The sequence below is a fragment of the Saccostrea cucullata genome, unplaced genomic scaffold (genome assembly GCF_032062105.1).
Source record: "Saccostrea cucullata isolate Sc308-1 unplaced genomic scaffold, CSIRO_AGI_Scuc_v1 ctg1363, whole genome shotgun sequence".
NCBI lineage: Eukaryota > Metazoa > Mollusca > Bivalvia > Ostreida > Ostreidae > Saccostrea > Saccostrea cuccullata.
In genome coordinates, this window is record NW_026925986.1 from 1 (window position 1) to 27,824 (window position 27,824).

The 27,824-nt window shown below is 33.1% G+C and overlaps 1 protein-coding gene and 1 long non-coding RNA gene across 2 annotated transcripts; one reads left to right on the plus strand and one right to left on the minus strand.

The window, feature by feature from the left end:
- Positions 1 to 3,910: 3,910 nt before the first annotated feature.
- Positions 3,911 to 25,872, minus strand: LOC134270274 (cytochrome P450 20A1-like). Its single transcript, XM_062752468.1, has 11 exons — positions 25,718 to 25,872; positions 21,052 to 21,101; positions 19,891 to 20,060; positions 19,043 to 19,188; positions 16,856 to 17,023; positions 16,630 to 16,708; positions 15,311 to 15,487; positions 8,737 to 8,857; positions 7,811 to 7,922; positions 7,338 to 7,402; positions 3,911 to 6,571 (listed from the first exon to the last, which is right to left on the minus strand). Exons 1-11 carry the CDS (start codon positions 25,787 to 25,789, stop codon positions 6,322 to 6,324), a joined length of 1,410 nt encoding a protein of 469 aa, XP_062608452.1. The 5' UTR covers positions 25,790 to 25,872; the 3' UTR covers positions 3,911 to 6,321.
- LOC134270275 (uncharacterized) lies at positions 12,240 to 13,899 on the plus strand. The gene is made up of 3 exons (XR_009992759.1): positions 12,240 to 12,413; positions 13,172 to 13,237; positions 13,568 to 13,899. It is a non-coding gene; the product is annotated as an uncharacterized LOC134270275 (long non-coding RNA).
- Positions 25,873 to 27,824: the final 1,952 nt, after the last annotated feature.

Sequence of the window (27,824 nt, forward strand, 5' to 3'; positions counted from 1 at the left end):
TAAAATAATTGATTCGCAATCTGTCATGAGTAAATTGATTTCCGATAGGTGACAGATTGCTCAAATTCCACATTTTACTGATATCCGAAAGAGTATATTTTTATGTGAAAAAGAAATAAAAGTTTAAATATTTTGAAGAAAACTAAATAAAATATAGTGAATTTGAAGTTAAGAAAAAAAAGAATTATTTTCATAAAAATCAAAACAAATTAAAAAAATGGCAAATCATTATGAATTAAAATTCATATAATATAACCAGATTGTTATAGTTAGTTTTAAATTCTCTGAATTCTAAAACTTTAATGTAACAAATAACTACAAAACTATGAATAGGACATAAAACAAAACCATGGAAATCTGGTGTCTAGAAAGTGAGTACTATATAATATTGTATTGATCAGGTGTGCAGAACATCCCTTCTAGTCAAATTCAGTATATAAAAATTAACAAAAGAGCCTAAAAATCAGAATGAAACACATCGGTTAAAATGAATCCAATGATAGCTTATATTGGTGAAAAGAATTCAAAAGATCAATATAGCGACCATAAAATGTAAAGTAATGCTGACTTTATACAAGGTTGGTGAAATCCCTGTAAGAAAATTATCTGTCAGTAGCCTGCCTCGCCCTAAAAATCGATCATTTTCGGAGCATTACCTTGAGAATGAGAACTAGAGTTAGAGTCAGGGATGGACTAGCAGCTACACTTCCACCATCTTTGATATCAACAATTAAAAAGACGCCGTCCCTGCAACTTCTTTAGATCTAAAAAACTAAAAAGCGCATTCCCCTTCAAAGAGAGAGAGAGAGAATCCTAATTTTTTTTTTCGGAGGCGGGGGTATGGTGTCAAAACCCTCTGAAATATTGTGACAAAAAACCATAAACAAAATAAATAAACGAAACGAAACAAACAAGCAAACAAAAAGGGGATAGGGAAACCAGCCAATGTTGAAAACCAAACCATGTTTATCTAATTGGATGGAAGGGCCGTTTCAAAAATTCCTCACAAACTAGCCTGTGTTTCCCCGATTTTTGGGTGATCAATGTTATATTTTGGCTACTTTATAACAAAAAAATAATGCTAAAAGTCAGGGTTGTGTATCTTAGGCAAACATTTTTTGATTGAAAAACTACAAAAATGAAGAAAACAGCCACAAATATACTAATACAAAAAAAAAAAAAAAAAAAAAAAAAAAACATTCTTCAAATATATATGGTACCCCCCTTTTACATCCTCTACTTAAAAAAATAAATATGTTCGTTCTCGATCTGTTGGATTAAAGCCATATATGGCGTAACTGATCAAAAAAATATATTTTTGAAAAATACAAAATTAAGTAAATAAATATAGTTCATACATTTAAATTAAAGCTTTTCATACAATTCCGAACGCGAAGAACACCTCGAATCAACTAATAATACGATTTTATCTTCTCTGTAATGTGTTATTTAAATCTTTTGTATTTTCTTCCGAGTCGGAGAAAATTCCGAGAATTCACATTAAATTGTGATATCTTTATAACGCAATTGACTTAGATTTTGTAATTCACGGAAAAGTTCTATCTTTATATTTGTAATGATACAAATAAGTTCTTTATAATTTTAGTCTAATAATTTTCAGTGTACATACGCCATATATGACTTTAACTATGCAAAAAAGATTACTCAAACCTTTTATTATGAAAAAAATCAGTTTTCAAGTTGGACATTATAAGTTATTATATAATGTTGTGCATAACTAAATTTAAGCATTAAAACGTACGTGCTTCATGGTTAAACTTTCACCATTTTCCAAGTACTAATATTACGAATTTTAACATTAAAATAAATGAAGCAAAATAAATAAATAAATAAACAAATAAATATATATATAAATAAATAAATAAATAAATTTTTTAACTAAATTGTATATTGTCTAGCAATGTTTTCTAATATTCAAGATCTACATATACATATGTACTTCTTTTAAAATAAATATTACACGAAATATTACGATTTTAAGCTACAAGTAACTTTGAAATCTAAGATAATTTATGTTTTTGAATGTTTTATTCTAAAAATATACCTTAATTACTGAATTATGCTGCATTGATTATATTGATGTCAGAAGGAAATTGAAAGTGCGGTGGGGGGGGGGGGGGGGTGCAAATTGAAATTTCAATTCAAATCAATTTCTTTATTGATTCACCAAACATGTTGGCATACAACCATGTTACATATAAAAGACAATAAAAAACATACATACATACAAGTGTATGGATCAGTGAAGTCAACTATGCAGAGTTTTCTTGAAGATTAAACATAACCATTATGCAAGCATTATAGTATGGACAGCGATGAGCTGATAAATGCATTGATCAATATATATATTATAATTGAACTTTATTTTTGGAACGCAATTCAAAACATTCATGTAAAAATTCACAAAGAAAAAAAATTCAAATCTGAAAAAAAAAAATTGACAAGAAAAAGAAAATTTGTCCATTGTCCAAACTAGTAGTCCAAATCCGACAATCCTAGGGGGGATCCAATTTTTTTTCAAGCACTAACACTTACTCTTCTTTCTTTGACTACACTGTAACGTGCTTGTTAAAAGCGGGGGGCTAAACCAATTTCACATTGTTCAATGCATGTCTATATTATGTTTAACTTTGCAAAAAAGGGGTTAAGCATCCCTACCCCCCCCCCCCCCCCGTTCCCGACGATTATGGATTAAATCACTGTTATGAAAATCAAGTCATAAATATGTGTTTTTATGCTGTTGAATTTTGAACCGGTTTCATGATCAAAATTCCACGACCCGGGTCAGTTTTCAACGGGCTAGGGTCTAAATTCAACACCTTTGGTCTCACTATTCAACATTGAAAAATGACCCCGGGTCAATTTTCAACCCGGGTCAAAATTCAACGTTACACCGGCCACTTCAAAAATGTATATAATTTGAATCAAGTATAGCACTAGGTCAATTGAAGGTTGCCCGTATGATACAATGACCAACCAGACACTTATAAAATTTAAATGCATTGTTTTAACCGAGAGTTAGTATTTTTAGCAATTGACCATTTTCAGTAAGAAGTGATAGATTGTTTGTTTTATTTCACTTTATCTATCTTCTTTACATAAAAGGAATTTACTTCCATGTGCTTGTTGCAACTGCTTGAAACATATCGTGATCTATACCTTGTTACAGTAGTGCCCCATATTTCTTGGCAATGTTTGGGTCTCTTGCTTCTCAATATATGACCGTCCTAGTCCATCTAGGACAATAATTCTGGTTGCACATGACAGAATTGTATACATTTTTTGATAGATTTTAATGTTCATTGTCAAATGGTTAAAATGCTCAGAAGTCAATCAAAAATACATTACATGACCAACTTAGCCCTACCCCACATGGGACCAACTTAGCTCTACCCTTCTGGGGACAGTCTAGGACCTACCATACCTGGGACAAACTTATAATTAGCCCTACCGCACCTTGGTCCAACATAGCCCTACCCTACCTGGGACCGATTTAGCTCTATCCCACCTGGGACCAACTTTACCCTACCCTACCTGGGTCCAAATTAGCACTACCCTAAATGGAATCAACTAAGCCCTACCCTACCTGGGACCAATTTTACCCTCCCCCACCTGGGAAAAACGTATCCCTACCCTACCTGGGATGAACACCCTAGAACCCAAGTTCTGGACAGAGGGGAAAATATGCAATTGCACTTGCACGATATCAATAAGATATAATAATAAAATCAAGAAAGGTATATAAAACTTTCAAAAGCTATTAAGAAAAAATACATAATTTTATTATTATTAAAACATTTTATAGACCATACATATATGAATATTGATATAAGATGATACTTTGACCTTAACACAGACGTATACAAGCCCTAATATACAATTTCAAATGTAATGGTCAAAGTTGAAGAATGGACAGACAGAAAACAAAACTGACTGGATTCTCTCCCTTTTAAGGTTCATAAACCCTCTGCTCACTTATATGAAATTTTTCTTTATAACTATTATGATTTTCCAAGGGAAATGCTGAATAAAATACAAACAATTGTATCATGGTTTGCAGGGCAAAATTTGACAAAAAAGTCACTTAAACTTGACAAAAAAATAAAGGAAATATAGACATTTGTGTCATTAAGAGTTATCTCTCTTATCAGAGTATCAATGTACCTTAAAATAAGTGTCCTCATTTTCTATAATTTTCAATGCCAGAACTTGTCAAGTTCACTAAGCGGCTGATGAGGCAGCCACAAATTAAAACTGGTAATGTATCTCAGACAAAGTACGCCAACTCTATCATTCTGTAGCACCATTTATTTCTAGCACTAATCTAATTACATAATATTTAAACATAAAATTAAAGAGACATTAAGATTTATCTCTTAATAAACAACAAAGAGTGAACCCATTTCATTTGACAAAACATGACCAATTGTAAAAGCAGCTTCAAGTTGATAAACATTTTCCTTTACACAAGCAACATATCAACAATTAACATGTCCTGATGTAATTTTTTCATGTAAACAAGATGAATCTTATTTGTTGAGAAATAATTGGTAAAAAACACTAATTAATGTGCATTATTTTCCTATACTATTAATAATGGAACCTCGCCATCATGTGTGAAAGAACATAGCAGCAATCAACAGTATATAGGACAAGTGATATTCCAAAAATGTGTTTATCTCACAGACATCATGCACACAATATAGTGGAATGTATAAAACGTTCAGTATGGTGAATACAGTAAAACTCTTTTAGTACAAACACGGATATTGCGAATTCACGGATAAAGCGAAGTCATCTTGGATCCCCAGCTATATAAATTTAATGAATTTCTTATACGGTTATAACAAATTACGAATATAGTGAAGTAATTTCACAGGTCCCAGTGACTTTGTTATAACGGAGTTTTGCTGTATTGCAAATCAGTGATGGTATATTATATTGAAAATTTTTACCCCAAGAAAAAATTGCCAACCAAGATGCAGCTAAAGACTATATATCTGACAGCTAGATGATAGGTCACATTATGTTACATGTAATGTTAACCTATAGACACATAATGCAATCACTATTTACACTGATAAATAGCCTTCCTGCTACAATTCATTGTTTACACAGCTATGACACAAGCATCCCCCCCCCAAAAAAAAACCCTTTCTGAAAAGAAATGTTGTCAATGATTATAACTCTTTGATCAGTTGAGGGCTCACAATTGAGTTACATTTGTACATTGCTTCAAAAATTCCAAATACAGTAAAACAAGCTTAGCCTTATAACAATTTCACCTCATTTCATAAATAAATACAAAATTCATTTTAATATCTGTTGAGTTCACAAAATGTTTGAAAATCAAAGGAGAATGAAATTTAATCCACTATATTTTTTATCATGTATAAGCATATTTCCTAGAAGACTAGTGTGTTCTGGTGTAGAGTGAAAGACCAGCTTCTGAGGACTGAGGCAGACAAGAAACAAAATTGACTAGTGATATTGACCTTTAGGTAAATTAACCAAGTGAATCCACAGCAGATGACTTATTTGAACAATTTCTACATGATTATGCGAGTTCATAACTCTGTTCAAGTTACTTTAAGGCAACTATAGAAATAAGTGCTTCTCATAGAGTTTGTTTATACAGATAATAACATAAATGGACTTTTGCAAAGACACTGACTTTTACAGTTTACGGTTTACTTGGACATTTAAACCTGCATCATGTACGGAATTGAAAATGGATAGGAAAACATGCACTGAGGTGAAATTTATTGTATTCGGGGCTTTGAAATAATTTATCAAACAAAAAATATAATTGGTTGTAGGATAAAATTTATTTAGATACTTTATTCACGAGAATTAATATATCCTTTTATTTTCAATAACTAAAGAAATGAAATAATAAAAGAAGAAGCCACATTTCGGTAGGAAAATTTGGCAGGAGTTAGTCAAGACTGGAATGGAGGGTGTTGAGGGTAGGATTGTCGCCGTTTCCCTCGTAGACAACGTCATATGATCTTTGAAATAACCTGTTATTATCGATTTGTTAAATATTAAGATCAATATTTTTTCAGACAAGAGCTCCCATACATTTTCCTGGTGTTTAAGGAAGTAAGCCGTCAGCTGTAAAAGTCAGTGTCTTCGCAAAAGTCCATTATTAAGCCTTAATCTACAGAATGCAATCACCAGTTTCCACAGTTCAAAACTGTATTGTCTTAAAACAATCAAGTTGTATATTGCAACTTGATCTGATGTTATATTCAATTTTAGAAATCAAATGAAGGAACACTTTTAAAACAATCCATTTTATCTTTTCTCTATTTTGACCCATATCTCATCTTCAGGATGAGTTACAAGGCCATAAACTGGGGTCACAACCTGACCTTCAATCAGTTTGACCTTGAACTTTCTTAGCAAGGTCACAAGTCCTATTGTGGCTTCAACATAGGCAAATTTGTATCCGGGACAGATCCTCTTTCCAGCAAATCCGAACGGCTGGAAGGCAAGACTTGGCCTGGACTTTGAGTTTTCAGGACTAAATCTATCTGGATCAAACCTATAAAAGGAAGCAAATACTGTAGTGTTTCTCACAAAATTCTTCATTTCATTTCAACAATTGAAATGTTTTCTGATTCATGTAATTCAGACAGGCTTATTTTAATATTCCATATTCTTCAATAGGAAAATCAACAGATTGAAATATAGTGAAGAAACTGCCCCTAATCAAGAAAACAATATTTTTATTCATTTAAACTAATCCATTTCAATGTAACTATCAGCCCTTCCTACACTAACCTTACAAGTATATTGATTTAGGGATGTTCACAATCAAACAGGCTCAGATGCTAGTCTGAACTACAATTAGTGACAATTTCAAAGGTTTCCGAGCTTTTCTTTCCCAGGAAGCAATTAACCAAATTCTAAACAAACATTTACTTTTTCATGCTCGGTGAATTTAGAAAATGCTCACTTCTTGAACATTTATTGGGTTTGAAATTTTATTAAGGAGCATATTGTAATCTTTCTGAATACAGTGTACCAGATTTGTCAAACAAACATACTAATTTATGTTTGAGTAGGTTTTTTTCCTCGATAGCAATAACCCCAATTCTAAGGTTTAACAAACTTTCAAGCTGCTGCATATAGAAATGCACACTTCCAGAACATTCATTGGGCATGAGATCACCCAACTTATTAACAACAGTTATTCTGGAAAACTTTGTAAACTTTTTAAATACAGTGTGCATGTTTTTTTTTATTTGTCATATAAACATTTTAATCTTACTTCTTGGGTAAGTGGTACATGTAGTACATGTACTTACTTGTTGGGAACGGGGTAGTATTTTTCATTCTGCAGACTCACACCGAGGGCATGAATCACAGGAGTCTGAAATCAAAACAAGATCCAAACCAACTTTGATTCGTCATCATGAATATTTCTTGCAGCGAACCAGTCCTTAAAGTGTATGTCTCTTAATAACAACAAATCCAAAAAGGCTTGATAGCAAAAATTGAACATCATGAACTAGTTTATCCCTGGTAAATAGTGAAATAAAGTTCATTGGGGATAAAAATTGGTATACAGTATGCATGTAAATGCACCTGATGGCACCATGCATGCAAATGCCACTTCGGTTTCATCAGTTTCCTATCAATTTCACAGTTAAAATTATCTGAATTATGTCTAAAAAAAACACCAACATTGTTACAATATGATCATTTTCTCTATATGGCTTTCTACACATGTTTTTGTGATGAAATTAATGTTTTAAATCAGAATCAGGAGGAGTCTTACATTTTTTGGAATTTTATGCCCTCCAAGCTCGGAGTCGAAATCCTGAAATCTAGCGGCCCAGGGGGCCACAACTGCACACCTTAAAGTCTCATCAATAACTTGGTGCAGGTACCTAACAAAAACAAAATCATTGAGAATTGGTATATTGCATCATACTTCTTCATGTTGCCCTGATGACAAAATGGAAAAATACATCTGAGACTGAATGAGTAGAAATTATGTAATTCCACAACAACATAAACAGACAAGATATTTCAGAACAATTCACTACTGTATACATCCAGGGTTATTTTTGCCCCCCGTTATTTTTTGTCCTTTCATATCTGCAGACATTTTTATCCAATTTTAAACTGGCTCAGTCATATTTTTGTTGAAGAGATTATATTGTGTTCTTTTAATTCACCTTGTTTTAAATTCATCCGTCTGTGATTAGAGCCAAAGAAGCGAATTAAAACAGGGACAAAATATCCCTGTATCTATACATAGTATGCCTTTGTCTAACTATGGTCTAAGTAAAACTTTAGAACAAACACAAATATTGCAAATATATATGGGATATAGCAAAGTATTTATTAATTTCAAACTATATTTATTTTAATTTTACGACTTTGTTTTACTGATCTAAAGAATTAAGGATATAGTGAAGTAATTTCACAGGTCCCAGTGACTTTCTTATAAACAAGTTTTACTGCCTATGCTACTGATTGTAATAGTGAATCTTTGACTATGTTTAATAAGGTCTACACTTAAACTACAATTTTTGCTATACGAAGGTCTAAATTAACACTACCGGTAAATCTTTGTCTAAGGACCTACACGTATATCTTATTTATACTTAATCTCTAGCTGTACTTAGGTTTACATACACAGAATGTTTGTTTGTATACATCCTACTTATTAAAGATTCTAAACTACATCCTACTTACACTAAATCTTTGTATGTTTTAGGGTCTACATCTTCTTCTCCTAGAACTTTTTTGATCTCTTTGTAGACTTTATCCTGAATGTCCTGATGGGTGGCCAGAAAATACACTGCCCATGTTAAAACTGTGAAATAGAAAATACACTGTGTTATAGATAATATACTGCCCATGTTAAAAGTGTGTGCTAGTTGGAATATAGAACTTGAAAGGCAACCATGTAATACCATCCAAGTCTGATTCTCTGCTAGTCCTGCTGCTATGCTGCATCAATAATGCATGAAATACTGTTGATTCCTTATTTTTTGCAAGTACTTTTTATCGTGAACTGGGTCTTTCACATAAAATGCGAGAATTATAATTCGTAAATGAACGATTGATCAACAGAATTTATATAGATTTCAGCATCATAAAATTAAAGGCGCGTAATATTTAAGCATCATGAAAATTTGCACACACTGTTGCATTTATGAAACTATATCACTCAAAAAATAATGAATCATTGCTTATATTTACATTTTCTAACTTTCTACCATAACTGCAAATGTGCTTTCTATTCAAAAACCTATGTATTATCCTTAAATTCGTGTAAGCTACATTTAATAGATCAGCAAACGTAACAGCTTCTGGTCAATTTGAACGTGAATTCTTGATTTTCACTTGTGACGTTGCACTTCCTCAGTGTTCAGTGATTAAGTCAAACTAAAACGCATGTTTTAACCTCTTGGCACCCTGTCTGTGTTATGGTGCTTTGAATGCAATAGATTTCCATTCATTTTATTATATGCAAAATATGTAATGTAAATATTTTTTCGCCAGTGACACTTCGCAGAAATTAATTCCTCACATATAATTAGGAATCTACAGTATTTTCTTGGCCATTTTAACAAACTGTTGATGTACTATTCCCCACGGGGTCTTAATTCTGTGGAATCTCAACTTCTCTTGAATCTGCTTGTAGAAAATTATGCAGATTTCTCACACAAGTAATTTGAGTCTGTGAACAATTCGTGATCGCATACAAATTGTAAATTAATACCACACCGAAAAAAGTATTCCTACAGTATGTTCAAAGAGCTTTTACATGTGCATTCATTTACATTGGACAATTTTTGTGAGTATTTTAAACATGTTAATTTGTAACAATATATACGTTGATCATTATAGCAAGGATCTAATCCATAAGATTGAATTCTTATTATTAAATTCTGGCATCCCATACAAAAAAAAGGTACATATAGGCATACCTTTTTTGTGCCTTTTCTGTGCCTAATGTGTACCTACTATTATAGGTACAGAAAAGGCATACCTATTCTGTACCAAAAATGAACTTAATTTTTTTCTAGTGTACCTAAAATGTACCTAATTTGGACTTTGTCATTTTACAGTGTGCCTGAAATGTGCCTACTTTAGACTTTGTCATTTTTCAGTGTACCTAAAATGTACCTAATTTGGACTTTGTCATTTTACAGTGTGCCTGAAATGTGCCTATTTTAAACTTTGTTATTTTTCAGTGTGCCTAGAATGTACCTATTTTGAACTTAGATATTTTCCATCTTACCTACTATGAACTTTGTCATTTTTCAGTGTGCCAGAAATGTACCTATGTTGAACTTAAATATTTTCCAGTGTGCATAAAATGTACCTACTTTGGACTCAGTCATTTTTCAAAATGTCTGAATTTAAATACTTTTTTAGATGACTGGTTCTTTGTATCTCGGTGTGGGTTGGGTGGGTTGTAGGGGGCTGGGGTTGAATTATCATTCAACAATTTGTGCATTTAATTTTTAATAACATTATACTTCAGATTTCACATCATTATTTCAAGTCCTCAGTATAATATATAGCGGTGTTGTGGAAAGAAAAAATGGGGAGGGGTGATAACATTGTTACTCTCAAATGCAAAATATGTAATTATCATTTATTCAATTAATCTTCTTACGGAAAATAAAAGGTAAAGATCCATTTCTGTTCTTAAAATATGCACTAGTTTGTCTTAAAGAGTGTCAGTTCTTAGTAACTTTGATTAACATTCTCTAAGACATAGGGGATTGTCTTATAAACACTATACAATTATATTGACCATTAACACCCCCCCCCCCCCCCCCACTACACACGCACTTGCTAAATTATTATTATTTTTTTTTTTTTACATGTCATTTTATCAAGTTTTTGCATTTATAAAACTAATTCTGCAATACTGTGAAATATGTCAATTAGAGACAGGAAATCACTTTCCGCTTGAACGCATACAATACACAGGTAATCCACAGAGAGATCAGGTCTAGTCCATGCACCTAGTGAAGTGGACACAAAGTCATGTAACCAACAGCCAAATCTGCTTAGTTACGATGCTTCTCTGTATTATTCTTGCAGTATTATTCTTTAATTTCTTTTGCTCTTAAATAATTTAATGATAAATGAATGTTTTAACTATGTTAATAAACTGATAAACTATTAAGATATAAAACGTTTTAAAAACTAAATACATTTTTTTTTTCAAAACCAGGTTTGCTAGCAAACCCCGGCCTCTAGTTGTAACAGATACAACTTTTTATGATAAATTATCATTAATAAAATTTATATACACATCTCTATGTCCAGTAGAGGTCCCATTACGCGATCACTGCATCTCTCTCTCTCTCTCTCTCTCTCTCTCTCTCTCTCTCTCTCTCTCTCTCTCGTACATTTTGTAACTACAAAAATGTTTGGGATGTTTAGATTAATTTTATAGGGTGAGAATTTATATCCATTAGACCAGTTACTGGTGTATTTTGAAATAGACTTTGTTTATCTTTGAATGCAAAACGATGTCGATTTCCTCAGTATTCGGTGTTAATACCGGATGACCTTCACCCTGCAGAAATTGTTCGTGTATCACATGTAGTTCTCCACAAACCACAAACTTGACAAAACGGTGATTTCATTAGATTTTTCAGCTCAACATGAATGGGTAAAATACAGAAGAATAAATTACAGAATGAAATAAATAGAGATGCTTTAACTTTTACCGGTAGCAGGGACCTATATACTGGTAGTATATAGGTCTCTGCCGGTAGTTAGGCAGTAGCAGTAAAAAAAAGTGTACATTTACAGAATTTTCATACAAATAATAGCCCCCAAGATGCACAAAATACAGGTGCTTATCATTTATAATTATTCACCATGTTCACATACTAGGCATTTATGGATTGTATACTGTAATAATTTACATACATGTATTTCGATGTTTGTTTCACTCTCTGGTGTCACAGTCAGTTACATTAATTAAGATTTTATAGTTGAAAACTAACATGAAAGAAAATTATGAATAATTAAAAAAAAAATAGGGGGCCTAATCAATTTTAGGGTGATTTGTTATGTAAACAAACACAAAATAGTAATGGCGGTCAAGATGGCGGTTCAATTATTTGCCCAAAATAGCCACGCTAAATTTCAAGGATTTCTTCGCAATCGGCTTTCAGTTTAAGTTGGGGCTTCATTAAATAATTGTTAAATGTTCATTGTTATAATTATAAATTGTTTACACGAAATATTTTATGAATAATTTAATAAATTTTAATAAAATCACGTGACTCCAGCGAAGTCTACGATTGGTCAGTGGAGAGCGCGGACATTTCTGAGACGTTTTGAAAATTTGCCGAGATGAAAGCCTCAAAAAGAAATCGGAGAATTATAGTTCGGTAAGTCTTTATTTCAGTGTAAATTTTCATGCTGCTTGTTGTTATTGTATTTGTGCACGTAAAGAATGCATTAGAATGTGAATATCAAGTGTAAATTTTACGAAGTTCTAGGTAATTGTACCGTAAATTTTTGGTTTGTTTTGATTCAAGATGGCCGTGTAGCCAGTGCTACAGCCTACACATGAAGTATAGACATATAAATAATAATTATTTTGTTTAACCTGATGTGTAACAAGACATAAAAGGTGTTTCACAATTTCAGAGTCTTTTAAAAAATAATAATACCAGTAATTAACGTGTCAATATCGCGGGAACAGGTTATGTACAGTAGCCTCTGCATGAGCATGGCGATAATAACAAACAGAAATTCAAATGATCAGTGTGAAAATTTAATCATTGGCATATGAAATTTGAAATATAAAGTAAAAGCACTATTTAAAAGAAAAAATGGGGGGGGGGGGGGTTCTAACATGTAATAGTTTTAATTTAAAGTATCAAAATTACAGCATTTATAAAACATAGTATAACAAAATTAACTGATTTGAATTTATGTTATAAGTTTACATAAAATCATTTAAACCCCATCTCTCCACTTGGTTCATGCAAGAAAAAGAAGGGGGGGGGGGTATGACACACATAATTTATTTCAGAGTGACAATGTTTCAGTATTATATTTAAAAAATATTATGTATACAAATAAGTGTAAACTTTGTTAATTATAATGTCAGATAATTTCATGAACAAACTTTCTTTTTCAGCAAAATTCTTGTCCCCTGTAGTCATTCTAAACTTGGGGGAAATGCATAAAGACTATAACTCTGTCAGTAAGTATGAAATCTAATCTGATTTTGAAAAAAAATATATATAAATATAGTAATATAGTAAAATTAATCACCACTTTTCAAACTCCATTGTAAATTTTAGGAATTTCAGATGCAGATCGTAACAGGGTAAGGGGGGGGGGGGGAGTGTCCAAATCACTTTTAATTGATTAATAAGTATATATATACATTTAATTACATAATATATACATATATGCAAGTAGGAAGGAAGTTCCAGACTCCCCGGACCCCTCCCCTATAGATTCACACATTGGATTTAATATTTTTGAAAATAATTTCAAAGTTAAGACTCAAGAGCAACAACTTTTTCAGAATTGAAGGGAATGGCATGAAAGAAGGAATTGCGTGGTACATTCAAATGGAGGATCACTTTTTATAAGGAGTCCAGATGAAAATCTCAACTGTACAGAAATGAGTATTTACCCTGGTAAAAGGTCTATTACTGTGCAGAAAATTCTGTGGTGCCAATTGGGTAAAAACTCTATGAAAGTAATGAAGATTACATGAATTGCACATGCAGCAAGTGAATAATGTGTGGCCAAAAAAAAGGACATGAAATGGAGTATACTTTCAATACCTTTACGGTGTCTTTGTGTATTTACATTGCATTAATTATGTTTTGTATATGCTGAAAAGGTGTGTTTATTTTTTTTCTTGCAAAGAATGATATTACAAATATCATTATTTTGTTAAAGGTAACAATATTATTTTTGTTTTAAATATAGGAGATTTGTCATATGTTTATAGAGAGGATTTAAAATAGTTATTTTTCATATATATTTTCATGTAGCATCATATAATAAATTTTTACTTGTTTTTACTTGAACCTGATAATTATTCTTAAATTCTTCCTTAATATAGTCCTGCCCCATTCACAAGGAATGATAAGTATGTATTTTTCATGTTAGGCCAAAAATTTAAAAATTTTTGATGGAGAAAGAAATTTTTAACTCGAGGGTTTTGTGGTTGATTTGTCGACAAAAGCCCATTTTTGATATGCCTAAAATGTACCTTTTTGTTTAGTTATGCGGTGTGCCAATATTGTGCTTTTTTAGTACCTAAAATGTGCCTATTAATGCTTTTGGTACAATATAGGTACCTTGTAGGTATACTTTTGGTATACCTCTGGCATACTTTTGGCACAGCCTTGAAGGTACCTAATAGATTGATATGTAGGCACTTTTTAGGTATGCCTGGAATGTACCTACTGGTCTAGTTAGATGGTGTGCCAATATTGTGCTTTTTTAGTACCTAAAATGTGCCTATTAATGCTTTTGGTACAATATAGGTACCTTGTAGGTATACTTTTGGTATACCTCTGGCATACTTTTGGCACAGCCTTGAAGGTACCTAATAGATTGATATGTAGGCACTTTTTAGGTATGCCTGGAATGTACCTACTGGTCTAGTTAGATGGTGTGCCAATATTGTGCTTTTTTAGTACCTAAAATGTGCCTATTAATGCTTTTGGTACAATATAGGTACCTTGTAGGTATACTTTTGGTATACCTCTGGCATACTTTTGGCACAGCCTTGAAGGTACCTAATAGATTGATATGTAGGCACCTTTTAGGTATACCTAAAATGTACCTATCTGACTGTTAGAATTATATGCCATACTATGTATAGGCATACTTTAGGTATGCCTCACTGCTCAATCTAATGTTTTATGTGTGCCTAAAATGTACCTATATGTGAAATAGAAAAAAATGAATCATTGAAAAGTATACCTTTAGTATGCCTTTTTTGTACCAATTTGCTACCTATACTTGAAGAAGTGGTTCCAAACTTGTATACTTTAGGTATACCTTTTTTGTGCCTATATTTATCAAGAATAGGCATGCCTAATCTGTACCTTTTTTTGGTATGGGATGGCAATTCTAACACAAGCAGCCTAGACAAACAGGCTCATTTCATTTATAGATGGTTCTACAGTATAAGCTTCATAAAACTTAAAGCAGTAACTTTACAAATTAATGTAGTTAATAATAAATAAGTATGAAATTCTAACTTTACTATTTCATCTAGTAATATAGGAAGTTAAGTAAATTTTACCATTTCCTGTCGTGTGGAACCCCCCGATGACGTAAGTTAGGGCATCTGAGAAGACCAGCTCCTCGTCTGTTGTGCTTTCTAGTACCGCGTCTATCAATAAATATTCATTCGGGTCTTTTTTGTGTTTCTTGCAGTTTTTTATTATTTTGTTGACCTGCTCCGACATCCTTTTCTTGGCTGAAAGAGAGAAGGTGAAAAGTAGCATTTAGACTACTCTTTACAAACTTTCATGAATTAAAAAAATTATTACTTTATGTACTGGTACTACTGTAGGATGAGCAAAGAAAGAAAAACTAGGAATGTTCAGTAAATTGTCCTGCACATTCTTTGCTGTACTAGAAGATAAATGTTCAAAATGAAATATTTAGATTTGCCAATGTCTTTCCTTAAAAGACAATACTAAAAAATTGAAATTCAATTTTCAATGATATGCAGTTGGTCACATGATCAGACTTTCTTGCGTCTGGAAAGCAAACTGCACAAAACATTTGGAAAGTCTTTTGACTGTGACGTCATATGACATTTAATTTTATATTATGTTGAATTCAATTACGAAGTCTAAATAGAGCATTTTGTCTTTAAATATCATTTTTAGAGTGTCTTTGGGATTTGACATGATGTTGGTCACGTGATCAAAATATATAACGCCCTTTGGGCATTATAGTATACAATTATGGACTTCAGTGTAGGTCGATATGTGGTTATAAGGACTCATGGCAATTGATATTGACCGAAGACACAGAAAGTGATAGCGACCAATAACCATATATTGACCGTTCACTGAAGTCCATAATAGTTATATTATATAATCACTCAAAGTGAATGCACTGACACAGTCCTTACTTAACAGACTTGGCTGTCATTACGTCACAATGGTTGAAAACACGCTTCTTATATTATGACATCACCTTTTACGTAACTTCAGTGCAACCGAACGTTGTGTCATGCATTATCATTTTCTGCCGACGCGCTTTCACATCGTTATCACAAAAGGAGGAATATCACGTGACATCCTTTCAGCCAATGAGAATTACGAAAACAATCTTCTTATATAATATTAGATTTGATTACGTACCGACTTCATTTCATCTTATTTCTTAAATGTCAATATAATATCATTAGCACACTGTATGTGTTTTGTGGCATATTAAACATTTTTAGTAGAAGTTTGTGATGAATTACTGGTGACATCATGAATAAGGGGTAGGGCATACCTTTAGCACACCAAATATTAAGGCGTCTCTGTACTTGCTTGGCATGAAAGTGTCCAATAAGTTTTTTGGAAATAATTTCCATCACTTAGCCAAGATAAATCTTACCTTCCTCAAAAGCTTTCATTCTTGAACTTCCGTCCTGGGGGAAACCCTCTGTTAACCTCCTCTCCATTTCCTGCCATGCCTTTAAAAATATCTACCATGTATATACTCTTATAACAGTAATTTTATTCATACACAAACAAAACCTACATGTACAAGTAATTATCTTATCTACACACACACACACACCCATATAACAATGATTCTACAGTACTAAAGCTGACCGTACAATTTCATACTGATGACTGAACTCAAGAATCTGTTCGTCTGACCAGGCTTTACTCCCAAACAAGTTGACCAGTCCCAGCTTTAAAGCAAACCCGATCATGTACTGAGCCAAGGGGATGTGCTCGTCTTTGGCTATACTGGACCACTTCTTCACCAAGTTATCAGAAATCTGTTAATAATGAAAAAATAATTAGTGGTTTAGAAAAGAAAAGAAAACAAGAGGCCCAGGGGCCACAGCGCTCACCTGAGCACACTGGCTAGGAAAAAGCACATATCAGATCAGAACTGAAAGTTTACTTAGGTGATGATGGGGGGAGGGGGGGGGGGGCTTGAATTTTAACCTCCCAGGGGTTCATGATTTGAACTAGAATCTACACTACCTTAGGATGATTCTATATAAATATCACTAATCATGGCTTTGAAGTACTTGAAAAGAAGATTTTAAATATATTGGTTTCCCAATATATCCATATGTAAAACTTGGGTCGGCCATTTTGGCCCCACCCTAGCCCCAGGGGTCATGATTTGAACAAACCTGAATCTACACTACCTGAGGATAATTTCACATGAGTTTTATCTTTCCTGGCCCAGTGGTTCTGGAGAAGAAGATTTTTAAAGATTTTTCCAATATATTCCTATGTAAAACTTGGGTCGGCCATTTTGGCCCCACCCTTGCCCCGGGGGTCATGATTTGAACAAACTTGAATCTACACTACCTGAGGATGCTTCCACAGGAGTTTCATCTTTCCTGGCCCAGCGGTTATGGAGAAGAAGATTTTTTAAAATTGCATTTTATTTTTAACAAATTCATGATTATCTCCCCTTGGAAAAGGGCGTGGCCCTTCATTTGAACAAATTTGAATCCCCTTTACCCAAGGATACTTTGTGCCAAGTTTGGTTGAAATTGGCCCAGTGGTTCTTGAGAAGAAGATGAAAATGTGAAAAGTTTACGACGACGACAACGACGACAACAACGACAACAACGACGACGACGACAGACAACGGACAGATTGTGATCCAAAAAGCTCACTTGAGCCTTTGGCTCAGGTGAGCTAAAAATTCATATGATTAAATTATTAGTCTTTTCACTGATTAAGAAAAGATTACAGAGAGGGAAAAAATAGACTGAGCCTTCAGCCTTTATCCTATTCATCTTTACATCTGTGAATAAAATATTATTTAAGATTACAGACAGTATTTAATTGGAATTTTTAGCAAGATATATTTAGAAACTTAATTGTTCCGAAAAATTGATATAATACAGGATCATGATTTGTAAATGGATATGATTTTTATCAGTCTTGTTGTGTGTTTTACACACAACTAGATGGATAAAAATCTCATCCCACTACAAATCTTGTGAGATTCTTTTTATCCCATGTTTTACATTTTGTTTTATACGCTACAATCAATGTTTTAAACTGTTTTTTTATAAAGCACTTTACTTTATCTTTGTACTTCATTACGCTAAATGCAAAACCCATTGTGACGTCACAACTTTGGGAAACCAAAATGATATCACAAGAGCCATATCCATGGGATAAAGGGGTAAACATGGGAAAAAATTCAGTAAATGACCATGCATCTCAAACGGAGTGTATTTTGAGTAATATTTGATTCTTAGCAACCTCAACGCACTTGCCAATTATGCCGAGATTGAATCCTAACTAAAAATTCTACTTATAGAGACCGAGTTAAAATATACTAATCAGAAATGATTGCAAACATTGCCCCTTCACCCGATTAAACACTTTAAATTTTATATCATTTTTTGTTTATAAAACTCTCCTTATTTTTTATCTCTGTATTATTTTACAGTTCATACTAAAAATCTGATCAAACAGGAAATTATATAGATATCTTGTAAATCAACAGGTAAGGCAAATCAGCATTTTAGGGATATCTAAAAAAACATGTTTGACATTTTAGTCCTGCCTAATTGATTACTTAATTAGCTGCACCTAATAAATCTTATTGAGAGTTTGAAACCTAAATGATCAGACTTGGGTTAACGTGGGATATTTTTGGTTATCCAAGTCCAACCAAGGGTGTACAGGGATTTACTTCTAGTTGTGTTCCATACACCCAGAAGCCTTTTGTCAGTGATGTAAAATCAGTGATGTAAAAAATAAAACACCAAGGTAAACCCCCGGTCACCCTTCACTGAACCTTAACAAGAACTATGTACCTCCTGAATCGCTGGGTAGTAGTGATGTAGGTAATCATGGGCCAGCACAGTATCGTAACACTTTCTCCGTCTTCTTCCCTCAGCCTTGTTGGCGTACTGGATCGACTTCTCTCCAATCAGTGGCTTAAAAAGCTCAAATAAGGAGGCTGTAAGGAGGAAATTCATAAAAAGTAAGAATTTATTAAATATATTCCAAGACTTTAAAGTCAATCTTTTTTTTTTCAAAAATGCTACTCCTTCTTGAGAAGAGTAATTTATGAGACATGGAATTCCCCTCCAATTCTTTATTTCAGTCTCTGATAACTAACTACTGTGGATTCATCAATATTCAATGAGTATCAATTTTTGAGGATTTTGTTGTTGAGCAGATCAACAAATTCAATTGTTCATTCAATTGAAGAATATGATAATCATTTGTAAAGACAATGCTTTTGTCCATGAAATAACGTGTCCTTGAAAATGTCAGCTGTTTTACAAAATCCACGAAAATTGATGTCAACGAAAATTAATGAATTAATCCACAGTATTTTAAAATATTCTTAATTCATATTAATGAGTTTCCATTGAATATCTAACCTAAATGCCAAGTAGGATTATATTACCAGTATAAAATATTGTTATATGATAACGATGTTCTTTAATTCTGAAGCAAATTTTAATCAAGATACAGTGCATTTTGTTTGGCATGCAAGTTGCAAAAATTTCTTTTTTACAACAATTCCTTGCCACAAACTAATCCTTTTATCATTAATCTCAGACTATTTCCATTTATTTTTAAACTCAGACTTATCTCAACTTAATGGATTGCAGTTGCTGTAATTATGATAGCTGTTTTATGGTTAACATACGTGGTCGATCAAACACGGCTGCGTGCTGTTTAAAGAGTTCAGGAGAACAGATACTGACGACAAGTTCCTGTCCCATCCAGAAGGCGGTGATGTCCCCGTACTGACTGTGAAGCTCCAGGAGGTACTCGTGTAAACTCCCAGCCCGGGCAATGTCTGACAGGTTCCCATCTCTAAATAGTCACAGCGTTACATTACATAATGAAAATTCATTTTAATAAACCTTATAAAAAATACAATAAATACCCTTTTTTTCAAATATCCATGATGACTTTCTTTCAGGTACTGTAAATTAAAAAAAAAACTCAAGTAAAATTAACTAATTATCCTGTAATTCAGTGGGAAGCATGCATCACTCGATCAGGAAATAAAATTCTCACTTTTATTGGTGCTGTATTCCATGTAAATTCTCCTTATCAACCACCCATTTGCAAATAAATATTCTTGCAATTGAATGTTAAATAGCCATATCGCGATAATAAGTACTCACACAAAATAAGGAATTTACCGCATTTGTTGTTAAGTTTAACATTTTAAATTTCATCAAAAAAACTCTGTCCTAACAGGACTACTATGACCCCCCTCCCCCCCCCCCCCACTCAAACCCCATCCCCTCGGACAATTTTTCCAAAGCATGATACTGAATCTTCTGAGGTTCTAGGCTAAAGGATGAAACACTTGGTGTTATACATGAAGACCCCTTTTTTTCAATTCTGAAAATATTGATCATCTACAGTTGTAGCTTTAAAATGTCCTTGACCTGACCTTGACCTTTTACAAACATTCAGGGCTTATAGTATGACCTTGACCATGTTGACCTTATCAATTGACAAATTACCTTACATGCAGGGTCAGGACTTTTTATTCATTTATTCTCAACCCAGAGGGTAAGTATGATCTTGACGTTGACACTTAACCTCAATAATCTTGACCTTTTAAGAATGATCATGTTGCAGTGTTGTGACAAACCAAATGGTCACAACCAATTTTTATGCTTAGTTTGAATTTTTTTGAAAATTACAAATTAAATGACCTATTAATCAATGCTAGCTAGCTCAGGAGGTGTGAGTCCCTTGCTGAGATTAGCTCAATTAGACATATAAATCAAATTTAAGTAAGTCAAAAATTCAAAATATAAAGCATGTAAAGAGAAATATGACTAACTCTTTTGTTGTTGGCTCTGGACCTGGTATGCTTGTAACTCTTCTGGATCCCTGAAAAATAAATAAATTGCACAACTTCATAAAAATCAATAACACCTTTCATCCAAATCAAAAACGAATACATATAATTAATGAAGCTTAATGTAGTCTACCTAATGTACCCAGTTTTATTGAATTCAAATCATTCCAAAACTGTAAGAGGAGTCGCATTTTGAAAATGAAGGTATTTCACTGTCACAAAAATTTCTATTTTCAGTAACCACGGCAACACCCTTCATTGAAATAAAAAACTGATACACAGAATTATGTAGTCTACCTGTGTGCCAAGTAATATTGAAATCATACTAAAACTGTAGCAGTAGTAGCGTTTTGAAAGTATTTCACAGATATTGCTATTTTTAGTACTGGCACCACCTAAGAAGAGGAAGTTGACCACACCCCAGAGCTAGAGAGCTTCAAGTAAGCGTTCCAACGACCTTGCAACTAATGCAACCTCCTTTCATCACAACAAATCCCAAGAAGACCCTGTGACGTACACATACAGACTTAGAACAATTCATTAGATGGTGCCGGTGTATATATTATACAATTATGGACTCTTTTGGTGTTGAATATGGTTTGTTATTTACCAGAAAAATATTCATATTGACTGAGTCCATAATTGTTTTATTATATAGTCGGAGTTTGAATATAAATTAGACATTGAAGGCTGAATGATGACACCATTTTCATTTACTAAATTCCGTCGTTAAAAATATCCAGATTACAGTTTTTCACCTCTGTGTTTTCCTTTTCGAGTTTCGATACGTGTAAGAGGTCCAAATGTTAAAAAATAATCCTGCAATAGGTTTGTATAATATTTTTCCTTCTCCGATATGTAGCTCGCTGCGGCCGTTGCAACCATTGTTTACAACGTTGTTTGAGGTATCGATTGTGACGTCACAATGCAACTACACATGCAATGAACCTCCGGTGAATACAGCCTCAAATCCAGTGAATATGTAGTGTTATGAACTGTTTGCGCTTCTATAGATTATGTAAGGAATATAAATAGACTATATAATAATGTGTATTATTATATAGTCTATTTATATTCCCTATATAATCTATACAAGCGCAAACAGTTCATAACACTACATATTCACCGGATTTTAGGCCGTATTCACCGGAGGGTCAATGCGCGTGCAACGGCATTGTGACGTCACAATCAAAACATCGAACAACGTTGTAAGGCGTAACAAAAAAATATGTTTGTTTACGGTTACCCGACCGACCCTAATTTTCATCGCCGACCCAAACTTTTTTTTCGTCGTAAAAATCCGGAAGTTACTGGCCGGTCAGTTTAACTTTTACATTCATCTTTGAAATCGAAATTGAAAGTACAAAAACAAAACCAGCGAGTTGCAATTTCTACACCAACGAGTTCGTTGCAATTTGCTTACCATTGCGTGACAGTTGCTGGGGTGTGCAACTAGCATCGCCTGATGCCCGGTGCTACCGTTTTTGGGGTAGTAAAAATAAAAATTATGCATATAATACATGAGAAATACAAACGGTATTTTCACTCATTGTTTTGCTATTTAATTTCCAACTAATGAAAATTTTCAAGGTAACATGCCCCAATTGTTCTTAAATTACTTTAACCTTATCCATTTTGACGTACTACCTGACTTATTTACTTCAAAAAACGATCGTTTTTTCCTAATCCGAATTTCCTCCATTCCTCTGTTAATAGTAAATACATGCAGCTATCTCTTTCCATTATTTACGGTCCCCCAATCAACTAATAGCTAAGTGTTATGTGGTTAAACTTTAATATATATCAATTGTATTTAATGGTTTGAAATGAAAATAAAATGATTTTGCTTCATTTTAGATAAGCTACACTGCTGGTACAATATGTTCAGAAAAGAAAAGATAATATAATTTCTTAAAATTTTTAAACTTCAACTTTAAAATGGATGGCTTAGGACCCTGACTTTCTCAACAATGAACTTTTTACAATATTTGTTTTTACAATATTTTGCCCCTATATTTGGACTGCTCACTTTTAACTTTGGGCTAGTACCTTTATTGCTGTTACTGTAAGCCTGTGGGCTAGTACTTGATTTTTTTTAATTGCACACCCCTAAGACAGTTGGCAAGAAACCACCCATATTTGAAGCCAAACGAAAGTATAAAGGCACCATACAATGGTAAAACTGTTTTGTAATTCAACCAATTCATGTGAATTTGTGTATAAAAAAAATTCAATAAAATAAAAAAAATTTCCTACCTACCGACCCTATTTTATTTCAGCATGTAACAGTAAACAAAGGTATTTTTTTGTTTGGCCTAAACAATGGTTGCAACGGCCGCGGCGAGCTACGTATCTGAGCACGAAAACAATTATTCAAACCTATTTCAGGATTATTTTTTAACATATGGACGTCTTACACATAGCGGAACTCGGAAAGGAAAACACGGAGGTTACAAACAGTAATCTGGAGATTTTTTTCATTTTCAACCATGGAAGATCGCAAATGAAAATGGTGTCGTCATACAGCCTTCAATGTCTTATCTATATATTCAAATCCCGACTATATAACATACTTGCCAACTCACCCGATTTCGTCGGGTCACACCCGATTTTTCAACCCGTAACCCGATTATTTTTTATGACCCGGCGGGTCATGCTTATCACCCGATTTTTGCCGATCAACCCGAAAATCTCCCGATTTTCCGGATTTGGTTCGTAAATTAGGTTGCACTTTTAACTTCCAGTTACAACCCAAGCTTAGATCTACGTAAACAATGCCGATGGATTAATTATCAGTGCAGGTGTAAACAATTAACTGGGTGTTGTTTTGACAAATCAATGTTTGAAGTAAATTAAAATGGCTTCCGATAGAGCTAAATCGTTATCAGGTCCAACAGGAACAAGTTGAACTAAACACATGTCTCTGATTGAACCGAGAAAAAAAGAAACGATATTTATGTACACATCAAGGAATCTTTGGAAAAAACCTTTCATTCTAGATAAAATAAAGTGATCGATAACAGTGTAGGCCTAACTTCACATTTAAAACATATTGCAGTAGTTAATTAATTAAGAGAGAGGAAAAATAACTTAAAAACTGAAATTGGTATACTTTCAAATTTAGCAGAAACTGAAAAGGCTTAAAAAAAATGCACACTTCAGGTCAATACTAATACATGAAACCTTCAATTTTCTTTTTTTTTAACATGTAAATTTAAATCAAATTATGTATGAATTTTTTGTCATAGTAAATTAAATCCTTTTTCAATAAAAGAATTCTCAATACACTAAAACTTTGTATATAAATGTATCAAATTTAATCATGGTAAATATGTCGTGAATGTCGTTACGCGTTATGACCAGATTTTTTACTTTCCAAATCTGGTCATGACCAGATTTTTACATGCTGGAGGTTGGCAAGTATGCTATATAATAAAACAATTATGGACTCTTTTGGTGTTGAATATGGTTTGTTATTCACCAGAAAAATATCCATATTGACCTCGGCTTCGCCTCAGTCAATATGAATATTTTTCTGGTGAATAACAAACCATATTCAACACCAAAAGAGTCCATAATTGTATATTATTAGATAGAGGATATATTATATTTTTTATTTTCACATGTTCAAGAAAATTAAGTAACATCAGGTGCCTGTGTTTTAAGTGGGTGTTAGCAATTTTGTCTAGTGAAGTACAGGTTGATATGGAGGTGTCAGTTATGCCAATGGCAATTTATGGGTGCTCTCAAGACTCTATCCATTAGAATTCTTCAGTGAACTGTATCAACTGGAATATTTAATAAAATTTAAAGTGTGTTTATTTATGTCACTACTGCACTTTACTAGGTGAAAAGTGGGCTTTGAAGTTTGTGACTTCCTTCTATCACATCGGCATTTAAATATCCCCTTCTAAATGATGAGTAAAGTGGGGGGAGGGGGTGCATTTCATGAACAGTGATGAATAAGTACTGTGTTTCCAGCTCGGCACCTATATAAGCTAATGCTCTTCTGCTTTCTCCAGTGTCCGTGTTCAGTGGCGGATTTAAGGGGGGGCGCACCTGGCGCGCGCCCCCCCCCCTAAAATTGTCAAAGTTAGCATAAAACATTGTTTTGTCGAGAAAATGTTTAAAATGTCTACTCTGTAGACCTCATTTTTACCCTACAAAATCTCTAGAATCCATGAGCTTCCGGGGGCTTTGCCCCCTGGGCCCCCACCAGGGCTTTGCCCTGGACCCACTGGACCCCCTGCCGAAATCTTGCGCCCCCCTAACTTCAATTCCTGGATCCGCCCCTGGTGTTTTTGCCCCATTAAACCTCTGACACACCTGTTGACGTTTGTAACGCAAATGTGAGTCAGAGCGGGACAGCTACAAAACGCTGTGATTTTTATTGGTTCAATGGTTGACGTAAGAAGACATGTTAATAATCTGGTAAGATTAGCATGGTTAATGAGCAACAAGCTAGGTAGAAACTATAATCTAACATCTTTTAATTCACTATTCATATTTTTATGACATCTGGAATGCTACACGGAGTACACACCAGAGCAGATGCACACATATGCAACGTTCCGTGTATTCCATCATACATAGACAAAACTATAAGTGACAAAATTTACGGCATGACATAAATATAAAAAAATCTTACCGGATACAAGTAAATTACGGCTATCAATAAGGCAATAAGGAAAGTCGCTGCAAAAATCACAAAGTCTAGCATCTTGTTGAATGACTTGTAACGTGGATCGGGGCAGCTCTGTTTTCACTGCGGCAGCGTGTAAAACAAGTTCCCAGTGATGACGCATCGCGATTGAAAAAGAATCGAAGTACTGAAAGTAATCGAAGCAGTAAATCGACGGTCAGTAGATCTATCAAGAGTTTTACCATTTTTTAAAAGATGATCTGATGTACATTTCATGTCAAATCTAGGGTATTAAATATAAATCAACTTTTTTTAAAATGATCAATAGACGGATAAATTCCAAATGAATGTAAGTTAACTCCTAATTCATTTTAAAAACGTACGTAGTAGGCATTCAGTAAATTCTTATAAAATTGTTCTGTACTTTGTGTTGTTTGTGTGTGTTTTTAAGTTGCTTGTTTTAATAATATTTAAACCCTTTTATTAAACTTTTAATTGCAGGTAAGTTTGAATCGATCCGCATAGAGTGAGACAAGTAATTAAATGATTAGGAGACAAAGTTAATAATTTTAAAAAAATCTTTATTATAGTTTGTATAAATTGTATGCAAAATATCAAACAAAATGATAATGATCCTGGGGAATGAATGTTGCTTTTGAAAAAATATAAGAAAATGAGAAAAATAGAGGATTTAAAATTAAAATTGAGTAAGTGAAAATAGGGTGAAGCAGCTCCTACATGAAAATAAAATAATTTGTCTTGAGGTAGAATTGTTCTCTGGTTTCTGACAAGATGAAACATTCAAAGTATATTTGCTTGTATATAAACATATATAAGATGTAAGAGATTTAAAAGACCATATTGTTCTTTCCCCACCACAATTGTACAACTTCAACAAATGGAAATGGTAAACTACGTTTGAAAACTAGCAGAGTCTATATTTTTTGCAGAGTGGTGGCGTACGAAAATATCGTAAATTCTTCCCTGCCTCTCAAAATTATTACAGATCAATGAATTAAGTCATAATTTTTACACAATTTAGACTAAAGATTTGTGCCAAACATCTTTAAATATGTTTTTTCCTTTGGTAAACGATCAATTTAAAACTTTTTTGTTTTTGTATAATTTTGTATCTCTATGTGACAACTTTACACTGTAAGAAATGTGTTTAAAATTCAAACACTTTTCTAAACACTTTTTTGTCACCTTCTTTTTTATATGTTTAATTCCTAAACATGTTTAGTTTCTAAACACGTATGAGAAAGTGTTTACAATGGAAGCACATAAGTGTTTAGATTCTAAACACTTTCTCATACATGTTTAGAAATTTTACATGTTTAGGAATTAAACATATAAAAAAGAAGGTGACAAAAAAGTGCTTAGAAAAGTGTTTGAATTTTAAACCCATTTCTTAATTATGTGCTTAGAAATTAAACATATCTAAATTTACCATATAAACAAGTGTAACTGCAGAAAAACGATAAACACTTGTAAATTTTGGCACAAAGAGCATATTTTTTAATACACATAATATTTTCAAAATTTTCAAAATATCAACTGATATAAATTATTCATCATAAGGCCTCTGGTTGTTTAGATATGTAGATACTTTGTATGATGTTCTTTTTACACAAGTTTAATATTTTGATCACTGTAAGTTCAATCAGCATGACATACATTATATTTATAACGCAGGTATGAGAACAAAAATAAAATACGCTAGCGATTTTATATCACAACTTCCTTTAATCTTTTTAACAATGCATTATTAAAGATATTTCAATTACAATTATAAAAAATTTATTTTATATAATATTTTGCATATGATTAATTACAGTGTCAATCAATTGCAGAGTGTTCCATATGTCAGTCATCAAAATGTCGAACTTGATTAACTTTCAGCAGTCCTAAATCACTACATTGCACCACATGATATAATATCCCATTAGTATTAAACTGCCGAAAAGTAATCCATTTCAAATGCACAAGGAAAATCACAAAATGATAATTCTAGGTACATATATTCAAATCCACCGAACATTGTCGAATTAAGGGTAACCCAATACACTTCATAAAAATACGTTTCTTAGTGTTGATCAAGGAACAACAATTT

Coding starts and splice junctions, on each gene's coding strand:
- LOC134270274 (XM_062752468.1), bottom strand. CDS start 25,789: ATGCTAGACTTTGTGATTTTTGCAGCGACTTTCCTTATTGCCTTATTG. Junction 20,061..21,051: donor CCAGAGCCAACAACAAAAGA/GTTAGTCATATT, acceptor GTGACTATTTAG/AGATGGGAACCTGTCAGACA. Junction 16,709..16,855: donor TCAGTCATCAGTATGAAATT/GTACGGTCAGCT, acceptor ATATTTTTAAAG/GCATGGCAGGAAATGGAGAG.